Source organism: Xyrauchen texanus, chromosome 19 (genome assembly GCF_025860055.1).
Source record: "Xyrauchen texanus isolate HMW12.3.18 chromosome 19, RBS_HiC_50CHRs, whole genome shotgun sequence".
In the NCBI taxonomy this organism is placed as follows: domain Eukaryota; kingdom Metazoa; phylum Chordata; class Actinopteri; order Cypriniformes; family Catostomidae; genus Xyrauchen; species Xyrauchen texanus.
In genome coordinates, this window is record NC_068294.1 from 39813890 (window position 1) to 39836924 (window position 23035).

The window sequence follows — 23035 nt, forward strand, 5'->3', positions numbered from 1 at the left end:
TATTTCAAATATGAAATGCATGCTATTAATGGATTTATGCATTAAAATAACTGAACACCATAGTGTAAAATAACTGTCAAACACTCAAAATATAACAAATGGATAAATTGGATATTACAGTAATTTGAGTATCCTGTGTTTTTCTTACCTGTCTATTATGGACACATTCCAGGTAACTTCACAACCAGTGTTTTCTTCCTTGTACACATTAAGGTGAGCAGACCTGCCTAAACATGCATGTTGTTTTGTCATTTAAAGGACTGAAGAAAAAAAGCCAGCTTTGCTGCCAGGAAGCTAAGCTTCTAGAGACAATCAGGTTCCATTACAGGCACATGTGTCAGCCACCATACAAAGATACAACTCTTTAAAATATATAGGATATGTCTGTTTTCCATTTTAAGATGCACATATATATTTTACAAAACAAGTTCTATAAATTAAATGTTTCCATAGTTATTATTTACAAATTGCTTGTCATTTGCTTTAAGTTTGCAAAGCGTCTCTCCATTCCATCTACGTTTTATTCATGCTTTTATGGCACTCAAAAAAGAATAATTTCCTTCTTTTGTATTTTGATACTTCCAAAACAACAAACACCAATCCAGTTTGTTAAGTGAGTCTTTGTCTACCTGCATGGGGTGAAAGGGTGGCTATCAGATAACCGGTAACTTGGTGACATAAGAGTGTCATATCTCCCATCTGCCTACAGTATCTACCCCTCCAATGCCTCTTCTCTGGGCTTCCTCAACCACAGTTTCTTGTGATACAGTATATCCCTCACCTTAAATCAAAAGGAACATCAGAGCTTTTTGTAGCATGCTGTACTCAATCAATAATTTTGTTGAAATGTAACAATGTATGAAAGGTGAAAAGTCACTTAATTGACAAAGTTCACCTTTGTGGAAATCCACAGCAAAAGCAACATCAGAGCTATCAGATATCTTTTTAATGCGATCCTTTAAAAATCTAAATGGCTGAATGTAACCTGTTTTTCACCACGGGTTTATCTCTGCAACAGTGCTCTTGTTTCTCACACTTCTCCACAACAACACTCTTTCCTATTTTTGTCTCATCAAATGTCTCAGCCAATCATACCAATATGGATAAAATGGATATTACAGTAATTTGAGTATCCTGTGTTTTTCTTACCTGTCTATTATGGACACATTCCAGGTCGAACCTAAATGCTGTTAAAAAACATCAGGTCCCACAGTTTAATTCATAAATCGCTTCAGTTTGACAGGAAGACACTTTGTAATCGGTTTTCTCCCAACAGTATTAATAGTTTTTTGTTGAGTTAATAATGCTAAATGATTGTAGGAGTGAAAAGGAGCTCATACTTGAACCTTGGTCCCTAAACCTCAATGATGGAGCTGTGGTGATATATAAGACACACTCACAAAAAAGGGTTTTGACACACTGATCTATATATTTGTGCTGAATGCAGCCGGCATATTGATTATATAGAGCATGACTAACATACATTAATGAGTAAATGCCACTAAAGTCTGCAGTATTTCTCACAAGAGGATGAGAATCATGGGAAAAATTAAAAAAGGTGCATTTTTCTTTCCACATGACTGCCCATGCAAATATTTCCTTTTCATATAATGTTACACCCCTGTTGACACGTAAAGATGTACAGAACATAGTCCATTAGTCCACTTGAAATGCACTGATCCTCCTCTTTAACTCCTCTTTTAAATGTTTTAAAGATTTTTTGTTTTGTTTTTAAAATTCAGCAAGCAAACATCATCAGCCAGGTCTTTCATTAGCAAAAATTTTTTATACAAAACTTTTGTACTCTTTTTTAACATTTATACAACCTTTAAAAAACATTTGAACATTTTCCCCCTGGTATAACTGCAAGAACGTTCTTTTAATTTAAACGTTTCAGTTCATGCAAGTTTTTAGTGTCCCATTTCCTCTTTTTGTCCACTTTCCTTTTCGTGTTTCTGTGCTGCATAAACAGCGCAACAACTGCCAGAAGAACAAAGACTGAGAGAACCATCAGGCCCAGGCCGCAGAGAAATAGAAGCGACATTTTGGATTCACATATGCAGTCTTTGGAAGAAAGTGGGGTCGGAGGGGGTATCGTTGGTGATGTGTATTGTGGAACCTCATTCACGTGGCATTTTTCCAAAGTCTCATTGACTAAAACGTTGACCCACACGGTTGTCTGCAATGAGGTCGGCTTCCCTTCGTCGCGAACGACTATGAAGAGATGGTGCATGACGTGATGCTCGTTGCGCAGATCATGGGCCAGTGTGATGTTTCCTGTGCGCTGGTCAATATTGAAGGGGCTTTGGAGAGCTGGTTCTCTTGCAATGATCTCGTAAGTGATATACGAATTCATACCTGAGTCCTCATCAATGGCGAATATCTTTGTTACCATGCTTCCTTTTCTTGTAGTTGGAGATATGGTCAAACAAGAGAGGTTGCTGCTAGGAAGGATGACCTGCGGTTGATTGTCGTTTACATCCTCCACAAAAACCGTAATTTGCACCGTGGTGGAAAGCGGAGGACTACCGCCATCTACAGCAAGAACTAAAAGCTCGTAGCGGTCTTGCTTCTCACGGTCGACTTCCCCCGTATTACGAAGCGATCCTTGCGCAAGGTCAATGGCGAAGGGGATGGTGCTGTTTAAGATGCGCATGTCCATGACCCTTCCATTTTCTCCTTCGTCAGCATCACTTACGGGGACTTTGCCAACTTGCGAGAGATGTGGAATGCTCTCGGACACAAAAAAGTAAAAATGTGGGGTTGGAAAAGTGGGCGGATTGTCGTTCTCATCCAATACGCCTACGGACACTATCGCAAAGGCCTCCTGAGGTGGAATGCCACCGTCTTTGGCCAGCACCGTCAGGTTATATGTCCCCTGCTGTTCTCTGTCCAAAGACTCCGATATTGATATCACTCCAGAGTCTTCGTTAATTCTAAATGGCCCCCTGTTTACAAGCCAATACGTCACTTTGCCAAACTGACGGCTGTCTGCATCACTAGCTGTGACTTTTAGCAGAAATACTCCTGGCTTATTGTTCTCCTTGATTTTAATTTCATAGCGTGCTTGTTGGAACTTTGGGGCGTTATCATTCACATCCTCAACCATGACTTTGATCACCTCTTTTCCATGCAGGCGTTCACCTTGAACATCAGAAATAACTACTGTAACATCATATTCACTGCACATCTCAAAATCTAGCGGTTTTAATGTTGAAAGCAAATAGCCGCTGGCTTGCGGTTTCAAAGAAAATGGCATGCCGTTTGCTTCTAAGGACAGAATGCCTTTAACCCCAGAAGTGTCTTTCATCTCCAAGAGGGCCAATATGGTGGGGGTCTCATTTTCACGTAACACAATCACTTGGTTTTTATGCTCGGCGACAAACTTGATCTTTATGGCTGGCTCTAGGCTAACCGCCGGTTGGATGTATACAGTTACCTGAATTTGCACAGGGGGGCAAAGTGGGCTATTTGTGACGACTTTCAACGTGTGCTCCTCAAGACTGTCAACCTTCACATCCACAGCTAAGCTGATCAGACCTGTGTGTCCATTTATGTGAAAGAGCGTTTTGGCTCTGTCAGAGATCTGAGGACTGAAGGAGAATGTGATATGGGCATTTTGGCCCAGGTCTTTGTCTGTGGCTTTAAGTTGTGCCACTGCAGCGCCTTTGGTTCCTAATCCTTGTACAGTAGCAATGTGAGGACTATCGGTGTCAAACTCTGGGCAGTTGTCGTTAACATCAGTTACAGTTACATTGAGATTAGCCGTAGCGCTATGTGGTAATGAACCTCCATCTACTGCAACAAGAACCAAAAAGTAGTTTTCAACCGTTTCCCGATCTAGCTGCTTTTGTACAACCAACTCAAGTGCATCCCAGTCTTGTCTAATGCCGAAAAAGCCATTGGAACCTTCTAAATGGTAATGTATCACAGCATTGCTGCCAATGTCCTCATCTATAGCTTGGTCGTCCAGTGGAAAACCCGTACCAATCTGTGCATCTTCAGGTATGCTTAAAGAAATCTCACTCCTTTCAAAATAAGGAGAATTGTCATTAATATCTTCCACAGTGACAATTATCTGCACCAGTTCAGAATTAGGACTCACAAGTGCATTATCTGAAACAGTACATTCTCCATCCAGCTGTGATGAACACAAGGTTTCTCTGTCAATGCGTTCTGTTGTATACAAATCTCCTGTGTTTTTATCCACCCTGATGTACTTCTCACCAAGGAGCTGGTATGGAGGCGAGTAGTGCGTTCTTAGAGTTCCAATTTTAGCGCCTGCACTTTGCTCCTCTTGGATGGTGAAATGCAGCGTATGGCTTTTGATTTGCCCAGCAGATGCCAAGAGAAGCACCCACTACAAAACAAGAGAAGAGGAATTACTCCTTGGCAGAAAGCAACACCATTCTTTCCATATGAAAGTTTAACCACTGTGACTCTGGATTTAAACGTGTAATCCCCAACCACCATGCCAGACCTTGTTGGTGTACAGTCTGCATTAAAGTCTTTCATTTGACTGTAGATACAAAGAGTGAGATTTAACATTTAAATACACTATATATTATGAAGTTATTATGAAGTGCTTTAGTTGATATAAAAATCATTATCTTTAGGTACATACCAGGAAGCAATTTCCGCAAACAAGGTACAAAATAGGACTTAAAACTCTTCAAAAAAGTAACACTTTGGTTCTTTTTGGTAGATTTGGAAACGTTTGTTTTCCAGTAAACTGAGTAAAAATATTTCTTTCATTATTTTTCTTACAATACGTTTGGTGGCAGAATGGTTGAGATTTATGAATGCCTTTCATGTGTTTGAAACAATCAACTTTGCATGCCATGTTAATTTTATTGGCGATAGACTACTTTACAATAAGGTTGTATTTAATTAACTAGATAACATATAACAATGCTTTTACAGCTCTGATTGATTTTTGGTTTATGTTGATTTTAAGTATTCTACAAAATGTTTTAAATTGAAACGTTGTGTATGCTAACATCAGTCAATGCGTTATGAACTACAATTGCACTTTCGTAAATTATCAATACCCAAAAAATAAGTGCTTTAATAAAATATTCATTTTAGTTCATGAAACCTAATGCATGAACAAATACAACCTTTTTGTGAAGTGTAACCATTTTATGCAAGATAATATCTAAATTGCACTTCCTCTAAGGAACATAGCATTTGTTCCTATTTTTCAGAAGAATAAAAGAAGTAATGTGACACCAATTTGTACGCTATTCCCGAAAAGTGCCAGTAAAACATTAACATTTTAGAGTGGGGTAAGACTTTTCAACTTCAAACTGTTTTGTATATATCTTTTATCTAGGTAATCTGTTATCTTATTCTTATGAAAAACCTGTCTTGTATAACCACCAAAAGAACTGAAGAGATAAAGTGTTTAACCCAACTGATAGACTTAAAAATGTTTAATTTAAGGCATAAATACAGAATACATCAATGAGCACTGCATACTAACTGAATGACTGAAGTTCACGTTCATCTAACCCCCAAAATACTTCAAACATGCGATTTAAATGTATAATAATGATATCATCATGTATTAATTCGAGAGTAATATTTAAAACACTGACCTGTACAGTGGACAATGTCATTGTGTTGTCATCTTGAGCTGTCTACTCTTCGAGAACATGTTGAACTCTGTGAGCATGAAATGTGTAGAGCTCAAAGGAATGTGTCGGGGGCGGATCTCTCTCCTACCTGTGCTACAGGTGAATGCAGGATTATTAACTGTTAGATTAATGGATAAAATACTGGTCTGACGGGATGTTTTTATCTGCTTAAGATCTTGATGATGGATGGATCATTAAAGTATTTTTTTCTGTAGATGTGTTAGCAGACAATACGATTTCCCTTTCAAATGGCTAATGAGTAGCAAATCCACAATGCTTTTTAAATAATATACACTCTATATAACAATAATATAAATTATATTATTGTGGTTCGATGGGCTATTCAGCTTTTATGAAACAATGAATTGGACACTATTGATTTAAATAAAAAATTGATACAAAATTTGAATTATTGGTTACACTTATAATAAGGTTCTATTTGTTAACATAAGTAAGGTGAAATAACAATAAACAATTATTTCACTGCATTAGTTAATCTTGGTTAATGTTTCAACATATAGTAGCCTAATACATTTTTAAAATCAGAGGTTGTATATTTTAACATTAGTTAACCCTTTAAGCTCGGATGGTCCCGCTGAAAAGAATAAATCATCAAAACATTAAAAACTACAGTCTTGACCAACACAAAGTAGGAATCGTTTAAAATCTTTGAAGCTCTTCTTTCCAATGCATGAAGGCATTATGACTAAAACTGAATAAGTGCTTTGAAATTTGCAGACAAAACAGAAGTGTTCTGTTTTGATATTTTTTTTTCATTATTGCATTGTACATTATTGCAATCAGTAAAAACATCAAACAGCTATGTGTCATATGTTGTTGGAAAGTTCTCAGAGTAGAATACAAACAGTTCATGTATTCTACAAACAGTATATGTCCTTGACAATTATTTTGGTGTTGCTTATACTGTATACCTTTAGCTTATAACATAAAGTATCACATATCATTACTCAGAGAAGGTGATTATCTTTTAAAGGAGCCCAAGGTAATCAGATGCATAGATCATTAGATTATCCACAAAAAGCACAATATTACATATGGCCACCAGGAGGTGGCGCTAAGTAAATGACACAAACTTGATGCCGACTCATTGAATCAAAAGGCAGTCTTTCTGTGAAATGTCATTACTAAAATCATGTCTGCATGCTATGCATACCTTTAGTCATTTGCATGTGTAATTAATTCTTATGTACAGTTATTATGTTTTATTTGTTTGGAGACATTTTTAGACACAATAATACATTATTTTTGTAATGCTATAACTTACGATTGCTTTGTCGTATCAATGCAAACATTTTCTCAGATACAGTTGACATGATTGGGAACGACACAAAAGCAATTTTTGGAGCCACCTTATTTACACACAGAGATATATAATGTCAACATGAAAAATAAGATAAAAACAATGAGTGTGATTTTTGTGCAGTTTCTAAGGCTGAGTGTCTCAGTATCATAATCTATATCATTATTTATTTTTTTTTTTAAGTTTTCTTTACAATGATAGCAAATATGTGACACTGTTTTTTATTTTATTTATAAGCCTTTAATTTTGGGTACGCCACTGAAACAAGAAATCTTTAAAAACACCTTCAGATATGTCCTAATATTTAGTATTTTAAATACATAATCCTGTTACATGTATTCCGTTACACCCCACCCCTGTCTAATATATATATATAGTATATATATATATATATATATATATATATATATATATATATATATATATATATATATATATAGTTATATATATGAGACCATAATTTGTGCCCAAACGCCAGTTTTTACTACATCTATGGTAACATTTACCACAACTGTAATAATACTCCAAAAAAAAAAAAAAAATTAAACGAATTGACAGAACGATTCTGAAAGCTTGTTTGTTTGATGGAGATGCCATATTAATATATTGTGGTTTAAACATATCAGTAGTAACTATGGTTGCTATTGTCTAAAACTATGGTTACCGTGCTTATTTTTTGTACGGTTAGATTTAAATCTAGTTAATGATAGTAGGACAGATTAATCAGGCAAACGAGAAAAACAATGTAATTATAGCTCAAAGAACTCGTATTGAGTCAGTTATTTTAGTGCTTTAACTTTGCCTTAAGCAATAACTAAACGAGACTACCGTGGTCGGAAAATATAATTCCCTCGTTCCGCATGTGACGTCATGTGTGCTGACGTCAAGGGAAAGTTGCTTCGCTTGCCCACTCAAGACTTTACTGTAACCACGGAGACAAAACTGTGTCCCGATTGGCCGACGCGCATGATGTGGGAGGAGTCAATATAAACATGTATGAGAACCACTGCACTGTTTATAGATCAGTGATAAGAACACATCGCGTTCGTCACAGTGTGAGCGTCACAGTTTGTAGCACTTTATTCAGAAAACCATTCAGAGCATGTCTACACCAAATTGTTCAGGTAGGTTTCTTTTCAAAATCTCATGTAATTTGTTTTTGTAAAAGCAAATAATTTAGGTTTATTCATCTTAATTAGTTTGGTAATTTGTCTATCTTGGCCTGTGTAATTCTAATGGAAGATTTGAATTGTATCAGAGTTGGATTTGGAGCTAGGAGACTTGCTGCAGGAGTTTAATGATGTAGTGAAGGAGATGAGCACACCTCACACCTGTGAAAATGTGCTGAGAGATGTGAAGAGACGCACAGGACTGAGTGATGGAGAAGATTCAGATTACTGTAAGAACATATCCATTACAATCTAACTATCCTATGATGAACACTTGGGCTGTAAAATTGTTATGAATACTAAATTATAATGAATAATACATTTGAAAAGTACTTGCATACAAGACATACAGTATTAAGAGGGATGCTTATTTTGTTTTTGGATAATAAAAAAAATATTTTTTTAACAAGACTTTAAAATGTAAGTCACTGCAATGTAAAGAAGGATAATTTGCAGGTACATTTCTTTATAAAAAGAAAACTTTATATACTGCATCCTAGGGTTACAGGATCAAACAAACAAAAAATAAATAAAAAAAAAGTACATATATTTTCCATACCCTACCCCAAACCCTAAGCTTTATTAATTTAAAATAATAGTCAACACTTTAATCAGCACATTTACGTAATTTAAAATTTAGTCCCTTTGTAAAGCTGCTTCCTTGTTGTAGGTCATTTCAGGTTTTACTCTTCACATGGGGACTGTTGTGACCTGCTCCGTCATTTTGAGTCACTTTGACCAAGAAACGCATTTTGACATAAGCATTTTAAAGCATTTCAATTATTATCTCCGTTGGTTTGCAATAGAAACATACAAACTCTATCAAAAGTAAACTGAGATTTTCTTTTTTACATTAGTGCATAAAACTCAACATGTGGTTTTGGGGTCAACGTGACTCAAAATGATGGAGAAGGTCACATTTGCTCCTCACAAAGACTGCAAACCTGCCCCCCTGCCCTTGTGGGATTGACATCTGTCTTGGTTTTGATATACAGAATCTTAAATAGATTATGCAAAAGAATGGAGATTAGTTAGTCTTTGATTTCAGTGTCTTTAATAAAGCTTTGTGTACTGCAACCTTCCTGTAGTGCATTCACATGTATGAGACACACATTAATGCTTTGTGTCTTTTGCAGGCAGTGAGACGTCACTGGGAAACAGTTTGAATGCCAGTGAAGAGGATCTCAACATCGTAGGCATGACCACCGCTTCTAAAGGTATTAGCATAATGGCTCTCACCTGATAGCCTAAACAAGACTATATAGGTTTACTCAGTTGCATTTGCTCCAGATGAGTCTAACCCTTTTGTGCTATATCTACCCATCTCATTGTAGTCTGTGTTTGTACAGCTATGATGCTGTATATGCATGCATGATCAGCATGGAAACTGAATTTGACTTCATAGAAGTATAGCTGTTTTTGTACAGCTGACAAGGAATGGAATATGATGGTGAACTATATGTATCTGGCAAACCGAGATGACCTGTAGGTTTCACTATCATGGGAATTATAAATGAAGATCTGCTGAAAGTATGCTAGTAAACTATGCCTTTTAGGGATTTCTCCCCCTATTGTTTTGCCTTCCGTAATTCCGATCGAAATATGACCACATTTCGTTCTGGTAGAAGTGTTCAACAGAAAATGCCATTGAACTTAATTGCATTTCCACATAGTCTGAAGCATTCCACTGTGCTCACATCTGCTCTTTCTCTCTCTCTTCTCCTTTTAGCCAGGCTCGGGGACACCAGTGACCTACAGAGCTTCATTGAAAACCTAGATAGGGAGCTTGCAGGTATGACAACAGTTTGACGATTGCTCACATTTAAGGCATTTAACTGCAAAGTAGATGCAAACTGCACATTACAATCTCATAGAATCATGTTACATTGTTGATCAAAAATTTATAGCAGCAGTTTCCTGGTGAAATGAACACTAGAGACGCACCAACAACAATTACTTTTATTCACTTTCACACAAATCCCTAATAAAATGGCAGGTTATCAGTTCATAAACACTTACTTTACGCCCTGTTCATTTAAGCCCTGACATCACAACACCTTCTTAACTTGTAAGGCAAATACATTTTAACGTTTGCATTACATAACCAACTACAGTATATGTAGAAGCTTGTTCGATTGCTATCAAATTGCAGAGTGGCTCAACTGAGAGTGTTGCACTTGCAATGCAATGAATAATGAGACCTGATGAGCACGCGAGTCGACACGTGAGCCAAAAGTGTCATAAAAGCACCACAAAATGACATGGTTGCTTTAGCAATTCCCTTTCATTCTAAATTGCCTTTTCATCTCACATTTGCTTTTATGACACTATCAGTTAGGTTTAGGTTTTAGGTTTGGAGTTGGGATGTTGATGACAGAGCATTAACCATAAAAACCTCATCTGTTTAGGAGAACATATCACTCTCTTTTAGCGCCAGTCAGTGGACATTTCACCTCGGAACTGGCGCGAAACATTTAATGTACCACATAATATAATTCACATCATTTTCATGGAATCAGGCTGTTTTAAAAGCATATTGTGGCATATCAATTCATGTGGCATTGGATAATTGGTTCATTCGGATCCAAACACAACAAGTGTGTACATTGAGGTCAGAAACATTTCTATGCAAGTATGCAAATGCAGACGAAAATGCTTGGCATATGCATTGCAAGCATGCATTCCTGTTGTATATACTTAAAATGGTTAAGTGTGTAATTTTTGCGACATAATCGCCATATAACCAAACACAATTCAAATATAAGGACTATTTTTAAACAGGTTTCAAACTGATGGTCCCGCCCTAAACTCACACCATTGGTTGAGCAAATGTTGCTATATTAGGCTAGTCAGGATGTTCAAACAAACAGCAATGTTTTACAAAGTTTACACGTTTCAGGAAAAATCAACCTACGAATGGCTACGTGCTGTCCCTGCATTTGAAGTTGAGATAGGAGAACGTTTTTTAACGTAACTTTTGTACATTAGCTTTAACATGCATTTTTGCGTTGTTGTACCAGTAACAAACCTAAAGGGAGCGATAGAGTTACCTTCAAATTTATGTTTCATTGAACTAGATTGTTATTGCTCAGAAAGCTAGCTTTAAAGGTGGACTCAGCCATTCTTTCCACATTAAAAAGTTTAACTCCTAAAGACATGAATTGTAATTTTGCAATATATGTAGGAAATCATGAGCACTCACATTAAAATGAAGACTCCAGTCATATCAGTAACCTTATAAAAGCTGTTTTATTCTACATGGAGAGGGCCCACACATGGGGGTTGCCATGTTAGAATCACATGATCACCGAACACTACTCGCTTAATCTCAGTAACCCTCCTGTTATTGGACACTTTCACTCATTGATTAAAGTAATCATGGCTGACTGTGAATACTACATTTCTACAGTGGCATCTGACACTGAAAACGATTGATTTTAAATGATGCTGCATCCAAGCCACTAGGTGTCAGTGTAAGTCAAACACAAAGACAAAAGTTACTGAGTGCACTTTTAAACATGTAGATGGTTTAACAAGCTTTAACTTACCTGCTCAGCAAGATCTCTTCAAATTGTGGCTGTCCATGACAGTAGTTTACCTGAAAAAGAAAACTTACCATAGAAGAAGACAGTTTATGTTAATGTCCGCTATAGTGCCCCTTGTGGCAATGCTACATACCTACTTCCATTATGAATTGCATTGGGACACATTTAGTATCAGGATGACATGTGCAATCAAACTAAAGTAGCTTGAAGTCTTTGCATTTATATACTTGTGTAGCGTACGTTTTTGGCATTAAAAAGTTAAAAAAGTTGTTTTGTCATCACATTATAGTAGCTAATGTAGAGGAGCTTGCTCTATAGTAAACAAACCTGTCCATCACCATTACAAACCAAAAACCATTTATAAAAATGAAGACATGTTGTTTTAAACACATCATCATGCCCAAAGATAGAAAAGAAAAACCTTGTGCAGATAACCATGTGAATCTATTGTGGAATAAGACAAATACATGAAATATATCTCATAGTGTGATTATGTTTGATGTTAAATTAACAGCAAAAGGCTCTCAGTGGAGTGACACTCATGAATCATAACTCCCCAGACAGCAGCTCACGCTTTTAGCATGTAAATCCATGATATCTTACTCCTCTGAACTGAGTTGTCACAATCTTATCTGGCTTTCAGAGATGTGACATGACATGATCGGAGAGGAGAGAGCACGTGCAGCTGAACACCTGGAGAGATGGCATTTAACTATTATCTCGGTTTCCTCTGACCATCAAAATGGATGACACAAGGAAATTAAGCTGTATAATGTTTTTTGGAATAATTTCTCCACCTAATGACAGGTATTGAAATAGGATTTACAGTGTCTTTGTAATTTATTGTGATGTCTGGAAGAATTTTGTACTTCTCAGAGGATGTTTTATTTGAATAAATAGCCATGATTTCTAATTTAATATAAAGAGCACATTGCAAGTTATAATTTTTTTTTATGAAGGATTATTTTAAAAATGGCTATTTTTCACTTTTTTCATAAAGAAATTGTAAAATATATCAATGGTTTAATGTCTAACATATTGCGTGATATTAATTGTACCTTATGAAGGACTTTTGTTGTTGCTTGTAAATAATTTTTTCAATAAAAGTTTTTGCATTAAAAGTCTTTAAATTGTTGTCTTATATTAGGAACGAGCTTTTTATCCTTTTATTTTTATTTTCTCCCCAATTCCCAATGCGTCCTCGTGGTGGCGTAGTGACTCGCTTCAATCCGGGTGGCGGAGGACGAATCTCAGTTGCCTCCGCGTCTGTGACTCAATCCGCGCATCTTATCACGTGGCTTATTGAGCGTGTTACCGTGGAGACATAGGCGTGTGGAGGCCCACGCCATTCTGCGCGGCATCCAAGCACACAATCTGAACTAACAAGAACAAAAAAACTATTGTGTTTTCATAAATTAACATTAACCAAGATTTATCAATGCTGTAAATAAACACTGTTCATTGTTACATTTACATTTTACATTTATGCATTTGGCAGGCGCTTTTATCCAAAGCGACTTACAGTGCAATTATTACAGGGACAATCCCCTGGAGCAATCTGGAGTTAAGTGTCTTACTCAAGGACACAATGGTGGTGGCTGTGGGACACAATGGTGGTGGCTGTGGGTTTGTTGTTAGTTTGTGATACCCAATGCATTAACAAATATTAACAAATACAATCTTATTGTAAAGTGTTACCCAAAATCTTAAAGGTCCTAAAAAATATGCTTTTTCTTTTAGCAAAATATAATTCCTTATTGTTTCTTTTGATTTTTGGTCAGATATGACCCGGGAATGTTCTTTATAGGTTTCGTGAGATTCGGCCAATTAACAATAATTAAATCCAACTTCAAATTCTAGCATGAGTTTGTGCCATCTCAAATGCATAAACTGATTAGAGTATATCTTGACTGCAATATACTTGTGTGAGGATCAAGCATCATAGTTCATGATTTCAGATCCCTGGTAAAACCAACTACAGAAAAGGAAATGCACAGACATGCAATTAGACGCCCTGCAGCAGATAAAAGAGGAAGCTGTCAGTTGCATTGCAATCGAAACCATTACGTTTTTTTTAGTTGAGTATTTTTGTTTGTCTGTTTGTGGTAGCAAGCTAATAAATTCCACCCTTAAGAGTATTTTTATTTATTTTGCCTTTTTTATGGTAACAAAGTGTATCAAGATTAACAAAATACATGTTTTTTTTTATTTAATTTTGATGGACCAACATCATTTGTGTGAAAATAAATAATAACAGAAGGTTGTTTTTGATAAAAAAAATATTTACTTTTACTTTTTAAAAAATACTTTTAACCCAAGGGGACTTAAGCCCTGTTGTACCCCACTATACAGTGCCCAAAAATATATGGGCACACTTAATGTATGCATATTGTATTAAATAACAAAATTACCTACTCATACCAATTACTTCAGACATAAATTCTAGCATTGTTTGTGTGCAGATGCATTGAAATCGAGACAATACAAAAGGTGAAGGAGACAGCTGTCCAAAGCGACTTACAGTGCAATTAATACAGGGACAACCCCCGGAACAACCTGGAGTTAAGTGCCTTGCTCAAGGACACAATGTGTGTGGCCGTGGGGTTCAAACCAGCAACCTTCTGATTAACAGCCCTGTGCTTTAGCCACTACGCCACCACCACTACACAACCCTAAACTCTATATAGAGATCAGTGGTTTCACCTCTTAAATTGATAAGTGTAATACAATAAAAACATTAATAGTAGATAAAACTCTTGAATAATCATATTCAAATATACTGGTAGTGATTGAGGTGATTGAGTCCACTGTTCACTCTGTAAAAGTGCTTTGAGCATAGTGTCAGAAAAGCACTATTAGTGTAAAATTCATTTATTCAAATATTTAAATAAGAGTGTTGTTTATCTTCATCAAAGCAAGTAATATTTCCATTTCAAGTATTTAATCATATAACATAATATCAACATGAAAATAGCTCGTTATGTGTCCGGCACTGAATATCTCCAATATCACACACAGGCGATGTCAAGGTAAGCTGAAATCATGAGATTCAGCCGCCATAAGAGCAGTGCCGAAACACGACTCACGTAATGTATTCTTCCGCAAATTGCTTGCAATGTTTTGTTTCAACCACAGATGTCGCTAGAGAGCACACAGTTACGTAGTGCAGCTTTAAGAGAAGACAGTAATACATGTGGACGCAGTGGAAGCAGTATTTATGAAAAGAGGAAGTCACGAGTCTCTGGTTCTCTGACCCAAAAGTCCCTCAAGGTTTAGAGGAAGAATGCTGACATCACTGCTCAATGAGAAATGCTTATTATTACAATACACACTCCATGCATGTGATTATGAAGTCACCAGTGCTCATAAATGATTTAAAATTATTTATTTGACATGTAGCACATCTATGAGCACACTGCAATTGTCTTCAGTGTTTTATTTAGTGATTTATTGTAATCATATTTTTCACTTTTATAATTATAGTTTTATTGTTATTATTATTATTTTAAAATAATAAAGTTTTTTTTGTGTAGCACTTAACAAAAATGTTCTGTTCCTTAACATTAGTTAATGCCGTAGAAATAACACTGAACATTGATTTTTCACAACATTTGTTAATCTTGCTTAAATGTGCTGTAAGCGATTTTGTTATGGAAAGGTATGTACAATATGTACCTACTACCTGAAAGATATTAATGAAATTAGTGCCTTGAGACACTATCACACCTGTCTCTTTGACAGCTCTTAGACTATGTAAATAGCTAATAAAAATGTTTCCATGGCCTGCGGTCTCTGACGCTTTTGGCCTGTCAATCATTTTGTAGTTGCGAGTTCTTATATGCGAGGGCTTTTCCGCTACACGGTACAACTCGACTCAACTCAACTCGCTTTCTGGTGGTTTTCCCACTGTTGATAGTACCTAGTACCTGACACTTGTTTTTAGTACCACCTCGGTCGAGGTTCCAAGCAAGCCGAGCCGATACTAAATGTGACATAAAAATCCTGCAGATCACCGATTGATCAGGGAGAATCTTCAATGGATTTCTGACAAGCGACATCAACCCACTAGTTTTAAAGTTAGCAACAGCGATAATATCAATTGTTAATGCAACTTAAAAGTGACTTCAGAACCATCAAGTAAAAAGTGGAAGTGGTTCGACCAAATGGACGCTATCTAAACCGGCGAGCAATGGGAGGGAGAGTGCCCTGGACTTGATGGACGCTCATGAAGTTCATTGTCATTCTGGCTGTCTTTTAAACCTTAAAACTGATCTATGTTACTGTTGTAAATTGACATGTTAAATTAGCTAATTGTTTACTTGATCCTCCTCTGTCACCTCCTTCTTGTGGACATCTCTGAGGTGATTGATCATTGGAGAAGTTGTCTTATTGTGTACCAATGTTTTGTCACAAATTTGGCCTTTTTTTTTCCTTGTCCCGTTAAGAGTAAAATAGCACCAGAATAGCACCAGACTATGGATGTTGATCTTGGCAGCATTCTTTTTCAATTTGGTTTAGCGAGCAAGCGAGTGGCAAATTAGCGCATCTAAATTGAATGAGGCTCATCTGAGGAATCGACTCTCTATTCTTAATGACCCGGAATCGATTCTTTTTGGAATTGATTCCCAGCCCTACCTTAGACTTAAACGAGTCTTTGATATATATCAACATGCCCCATCTCTATTCTTTCTGAAACACATATCCAGGAACATCAATACTAGTTAAGAATTTATCGCGCAACCATGTTTCACTAAGACACAAAAAGTCAAGTTTGGAGCCGGTTAAAAACATTCTGATTTCATCACATTTGGGAGCGAAACTTCTAATGTTTTATTGCCCCCTAAAAACACCTTTAGGTTTTATTGTTGGATCCCAAACTACTGTGGCATGGTTAACAGGTTCTGTCTTTGTTTAGTCAATGCATGTGCTTGGAATGTTCTTACATTAGCGGGAGCTTTCTTTGTTAGCTTAAGGCAGGCACTGTCAGTTGTAAGGACCGCAGTGTTCCGGCAGAAATCAAGAAATTAACTAATTTGATGAATGAATGTGAGCACGGAGCCCAACCAACTGTGCAGGTGTGCCCTCTTAACAACATGTGTAGCTTTAACCACTCCCAGGAAATAGAAAACAAAGCAAGCATAAGCCTTCAGTACCTTGTGTCAGTTATCAAGCAAACATTATCAAATCTGTGCCAAAGCAGGAGAGGGAGAGGGAGGACAGAGAAGGGGCAAATGGAGACAAAGGTAAATTTGATTGGATAGATCACTGATGAGGAACAATTTTCACTTCAACTTGAATAGGAAACTATATTTCCCAGATCTGTACGGTTCACACTCATGATTTATTGGGAAACTTTTACTGGGGCACAGCAGAAAAGGGGGTCTAATGATGCCCCTTTTTTAACCAGCTAATTATTAAATAAAAATACTTATGTCAATAAATATGTCTTGGATGTCAATAAGATATTTAGCAGATGTCTTTGAGATGTTTATGAATTATAATTAGGGCTGTCAATCACAATTTTTTTTAATCGAATGAATTACATGGTGTCCCGATTAATTAATCGCAATTAATCGCATATACAAATATTTGCTGAGAAAGCCCCTCATATAAATATGTTTCAAAATATAATGATGAAATAATGATACATAGTTATCTTTAAATATATATATTTATATAAAATACAAATTCAGATAATTAAAATGCATTACATTCTTGTGGCATAACGCATGTTTGTGTTGTGTCTGCTGAAGGGTGTTTTTCTTCACTGTATAAAGTTTCACTTACTGCCCTCTGGAGTAAATAGGTGGTACTACAAGCTTGCATTTCTCAGGAATCTTCCATATCATTGCGGGCATTGCGATTAATTGTGTACATTTTTTTAGCGCGTTATTTTTAGTAAAATTAATCGCACTGAATGAACGCGTAAAATCGACAGCCCTAATTATAATGTTTGTAAATCTGATCTTTTAAAGATGTTAAGCAGATTTTTTAGACTGTGATGCTTTCCCATCCAAAACAGACACCTTTGGAGATGTTCATGTGCTAAAGCATAGTACAGTCTTGTGCAAAAGACAAACAAACAAACAAACAAAAATACAAACAAATAGATTATTATGACCAATAAAGAACATCTGAGTGGATCTTGCCTTTGCAAAACTCACCACTACAATGCAAGGGTGTAATGGGTGGTTACCAGGGTGTTGCTATATGGTTGCTAATGTGTTCTGAGTGGTTGTTAGTGCACTGCTATGTGGTAGCTGGGGAAAATCTAGGCTGTTTCAGGTGATTGCTATGTGCTTACTGGCCAAAGCCAAAATAGCCCACCCCAAAGTCTGGTTAATGGTTAACTGTAAAATATCCAGACTGGGATTCCTTTTCCTGACTTATCAATGCACCATTGTGTTTAACAGAATATGTAACAACAGAATATTGCTGGTATTAGTGCTTGTGGGTTAAAGGGATAGTTCACCCAAAAATGAAAATTCGCTCATCATTTACTCACCCTCATGCCATCCCAGATGTGTATGAATTTCATTCTTCTGCTCAACACAAACAAAGATATTTAGAAGGATATTTCAGCTCTGTAGGTCCATACATTTCAAGTGAATAGGTACCAACATTTTGAAGCTCCAAAATAGCACATAAAGGCAGCATAAAAAGTAATCCATTAGACTCCAGTGGTTTAATCCATGTCTTCTGAAGAAATCCAATCAGTTTTGGGTGAGAACAGGCCAAAATGTAACTCCTTTTTCACTATAAATCTTGATATGATTTCAAACTAGATTACACTACCTAGCGCCATCTAGAGCTCTGCACAGGCATGAAGCACTAGGAAGTGCAATTGAGCTTGAAATCATCATCGTATCTACAATAGACACTGCAATGAAAAGTTGTACTGTGAAAAGGGAGTTACATTTCGGTCTGTTCTCACCCAAAACCAACTGGATTGCTTCAGAAGATTTTTTTCTTCTAGAATTAGATCATTTTAATCCAATTCGTAGTTAAACAGGTCAACAGATGACAGTCTCAGAAGAGCAACTGGGTCTCTGCCACATCCAATCTATGAATATAAACAGAGATTTGGCTGAAATGGACAGTTGACAATTTCAACACAAAAAACTCTTGACTGCAGTGGCAATGTCACCTCTATTGATATGAAACCCAACAATTTTCTTCTCACCTCACATTCATTATGTAGTACAAAAGAAAGCAGGTGCTTTAAAGCATCTTTGTGTTAGTATGTAATAAAATGAGTCAGTTTTATGCATCTCAGATTGAGCCTGAGGTCTTTGTTTACAATGGCTTTTTTGTGAGTTTGATGCAGTGTTTTGCTGAAGTATGAGAGAGTTGCTCTGTGCACAGAGCAATGACTGAATTAACAATATCTTTAAAAAAAATCTCGTCTGTCTCTTTCTTCTACGCTAGCTTCTATACCACTCCAGCCACTTTGAGAAACTTGGCAGTGCAATACAGCAGGTATTGTTGAATTTTGTATGTCAAATTGCTTTATCCTACAGAGAGAAAGATAAATGAAGTTCACACAACTGATTGTCAGCCAAGCAGGTTATCTGATCTGTCAACATTCCTGTAATAAACAGTGCCATTTCATGCCATCTTCAAAACAGTGTTGGAAGATGGCATGAAATGTTGTTGTGAGAAAAGATAAATGTATCAGCATTCGTTTAATCATTTCTACAGAGTCAGTCATCTAGAACAGGCAGAACAAGGAATACTAAAGAAATCTTTTCGGCAGACTTTATCCCAAAACAATGTTTGACTTCTGAACTTTTTATCTTGTTACTGATGTATCATATGTTGAAAAAAATGACTGTAATTTGGCCTACTCCCTGAAAAATATGAATTAATTAAGTGTAGTGAGATATCTGACGTGGTTTTGACGCTTTCAGCCTGTCAATAATTTTGCATGTTCTCATAGTGCTGTAGTTGCAGTGGAATATTGGGGCTTAATGCAATTTTTATGCCATGTTTTTCATAAAAGTTGTCAGTTGAGGGCACTATTTTGCTGTGGCTCAGTTGGTAGAGCGGGTCGGCAGGGTTGGTGGTTTGAATCCCAGCCCACATGACTCCACATGCCGAAGTGTCCTTGGGCAAGACACTGAACCCCAAGTTGCTCCCAATGGCAGGCTAGCACCTTACATAGCAGCTTTGCTACCATTGGTGTATGAATGTGTGTGTGAATGTGTGTGTGAATGGGTGAATGAGACGCAGTGTAAAGCTCTTTGAATACCGCTAAGGCTTAAAAAGGCGCTATATAAGTGCAGACCATTTACCATGGGGTTCTGCTCTGTGCCGTTCACAACGGTTTCTTTCTTTGATGTGCAGGGTTTTGGAAATAGGTGGCGTATCATATTCACATTAAATGTGCAGACATGATTTTAGTGTGATCTGAACATCGCTTATTAATTATATCGGGGTAAAGTTATATCCAGTACCGGGATTACAGGGTTTAATGTGGGCACAGTTTATATTTGTCTACAAAACCAATTTCAAACTTTTAAGCATAAGCCTTTCGATCAAATGCTTTTTATGAGTTTTTATGAGTATGAGTTTTCTTTCAAGGACAAGAAATAGGCTATTAGGAACTTGGAGGAAAAGAAAATTAGGCCATATTTTAATCTAGGTCTTTAATTTCTATACATTTTGGTTAAATATTTGTGGACTGCCATCTGATGGTGGAGTCTTGCTGATGCAGTTTTTCAAAATTAAAATGTGGAGGAAATAGGAGAGATTATAGGAGATTTTAGCTCTATAAATCCAGTTCAATGAACACATTTTTGTCAGATTGTAACATAACTACATGGAGAAGGCTCATGAATATTAATTAGCTTGTGCTGACATTGCTGATGTCCCTCACTGATTTGGCATTGAGATACAACATCAATCCACTTTTATGTTTGTTCACACACTGAGGATCCATTATCCTCACATTATCCTTGTATCCTAGGATACAATTTTAGGTAAGCACCAGATCAGTCAGACAATTTTGCAGCCTATCAACCATGATTAGTGTAAAATTTTGTTCTGTAAATTCTGTAAAATTATTTTTCTTCCTGTAACTTGAAGTATTGCCAACATCAACACATTTTAGCATCCAAAATTATAGTGCACAAAACTCCTTATAATAGCATTCCCTTAAAACCTACCGGGACTCCAACCACAGTCCATGTTTTTGGGCATACTGTAAGTCTCATGACAAGCCATTCACATTTATTTAATTTGCATCACTCAACAGACATTACATTTTTACGATTGCTTCCTCATCTTCACTTGACAGGCAATATTCAAACATGCACTTATTTTCCATTCTTTGCATGCAATTATCCGCAAAATAATTGTATTGTTTGTGTGCGGTCGCTGCAGTTGAGTTGAGTACAGTACATAAGGTTAATAGGATTAAAATGTGTCATTAGCTTGTCATGGTTGGGATCACTTCATAACACCTTACTGCATGTGCTATTAGTTCTATTTAATGTATATTATCTTGTGTGTGCAATTAACGTATATCTCCTGCTCATCCTTATTAGTCTGTTCAATAGATGCTGAAGTTCTAAATGCAATACTGCAGCTAATAATTTTTAAAACCCTTTTATGAGGAACAATTTTATGATAGAGAGGATAGGGAGGGAAAGAGGGGGAGGAATATTCTTACTTCTCTGGCGATTCATTACCAGGATGTAATCATTATCATTTCAGTTGGGACAGTGTTATGGTACTCAGGTCCAAAAGTGCTTGCAAACCCATCCACAGTTCTTAGTCCAACCCTGGCAACACTATAATTTGAACCCCTAACCCTAAAGTTATTACATTTTGGCGCATCATTTGTCCCGCACTATTTGTTCTATGGACATAAGTGATTTACAAGTGAGAAAATACCATTTACATCCATTGAAGGATGGTCCAAAATAGAAACCAAAATACCATGGAGAACTGGAGGTGGGCACTATTGTCTTGGATCAGTAAATAACTACCAAGCACTCAGCACACCCTAAAACCACATATCAACGCCCTAGCAACCACCCGCACACCCTAGCAACAACCAAAAACACCCAAGCAACTGAATAGCAGTACCCTAGAAATGCCTTTGCAATCACCCAGAACACCTTATCACCTGCCTATTGATGCCCTAGCAACCACACAGCACACCCTAGAAAGTGCCTAGAAATCACAAGTACACCCTACCAACCACTCAGCAATATCATAACAACCATCAAGAACACCCAAGCAACCAAATAGCACCACCCTACAAATACCTTTGAAACCACCCAGAACACCTTTTCAACTGCCTATGAATGCCCTAGCAACCACCCAGCACTCTCTAGATACCATTTAGCAACCACCCAGCACACCCTAGAAACCACTCAGCAATATTCTAGCAATTACCAAGAACACCCCAGCAACCGAATAGCAGCACCCTAGAAATGCCATTGCAACCACCCAGAACACCTTTTCAACTGCCTATCGACCACCCAGCACACCCTAGAAACCACCTAGCAACCACCCAGCACACCCTACAAACCACTCAGCAACATTCTAGCAATTACTAAGAACACCCAATCAACCGAATAGCAGCACCCTAGAAATGCCATTGCAACCACCCAGAACACCTTATCAACTGCCTATCAACCACCCAGCACACCCTAGAAACCACCTAGAAACCACCTAGAAACCACCCAGCCACTCACCAAGAACACCCAAGCAAATGAGTAGTAGCACCCTAGAAATACCTTTGCAACACCCAGAACACCTTATCAACTGCCTTTCAGCACCCTAGCAACCACTTAGCACACATTAACAACGGCTGAGCAACTTCTTAGCAACCACAAATAAAACCTACAAACCGCCTAGAAGCACCTTATCAAACATCCCTTTAACATTGCATTTTTGTTGATATCTAAGTTCCTCATTTCATCTGTTGTGGATTGCTCAATTGGAAACATCTTAGTCTCAGATCACACCCTGGTGAATTTAGAGGTGTTGCCACATATGAAGAAAGGGAAATCATATAGTTAGCGCTTTAATGTATCCCTTTTGCAAAATCCAGAATTCCAAAAAATGTTAAAGGCTGAAATCAATGGAGACCAACTGGTCCTTAGTATCCTCTGTGGGCATGGCTTGGGAGGCACTTAAGGTGGTTCTTAGGGGCCGGATCATACAGTTTGCCTCATTCATTAAAAAATCCAAAGCATTTGTGGAGTTTGAAGGGTATATTTAAAGTGCCGAAGACAAGCTGAAGCGCTGTCATCTGATGGCCTCAGAGAACTGACCTGATTGAAATACAGATACGATACTATTTTGCTGTAGAAAGTGGAGTTTTGGTTATTCAGGGCAGGACAGTCG

At 37.1% G+C, this 23035-nt stretch overlaps 2 protein-coding genes across 2 annotated transcripts; one reads left to right on the plus strand and one right to left on the minus strand.

The window, feature by feature from the left end:
• Positions 1–1409: 1409 nt before the first annotated feature.
• pcdh20 (protocadherin 20) lies at positions 1410–5685 on the minus strand. Its single transcript, XM_052149981.1, has 2 exons — positions 5601–5685; positions 1410–4360 (listed from the first exon to the last, which is right to left on the minus strand). Exons 1-2 carry the CDS (start codon positions 5619–5621, stop codon positions 1880–1882), a joined length of 2502 nt encoding a protein of 833 aa, XP_052005941.1. The 5' UTR covers positions 5622–5685; the 3' UTR covers positions 1410–1879.
• A 2262-nt stretch (positions 5686–7947) lies between these two features.
• si:dkey-27i16.2 (regulator of cell cycle RGCC-like) lies at positions 7948–12749 on the plus strand. The gene is made up of 5 exons (XM_052150150.1): positions 7948–8084; positions 8219–8359; positions 9266–9346; positions 9859–9921; positions 12318–12749. Exons 1-5 carry the CDS (start codon positions 8063–8065, stop codon positions 12323–12325), a joined length of 315 nt encoding a protein of 104 aa, XP_052006110.1. The 5' UTR covers positions 7948–8062; the 3' UTR covers positions 12326–12749.
• The last annotated feature ends 10286 nt before the right edge of the window (positions 12750–23035 follow it).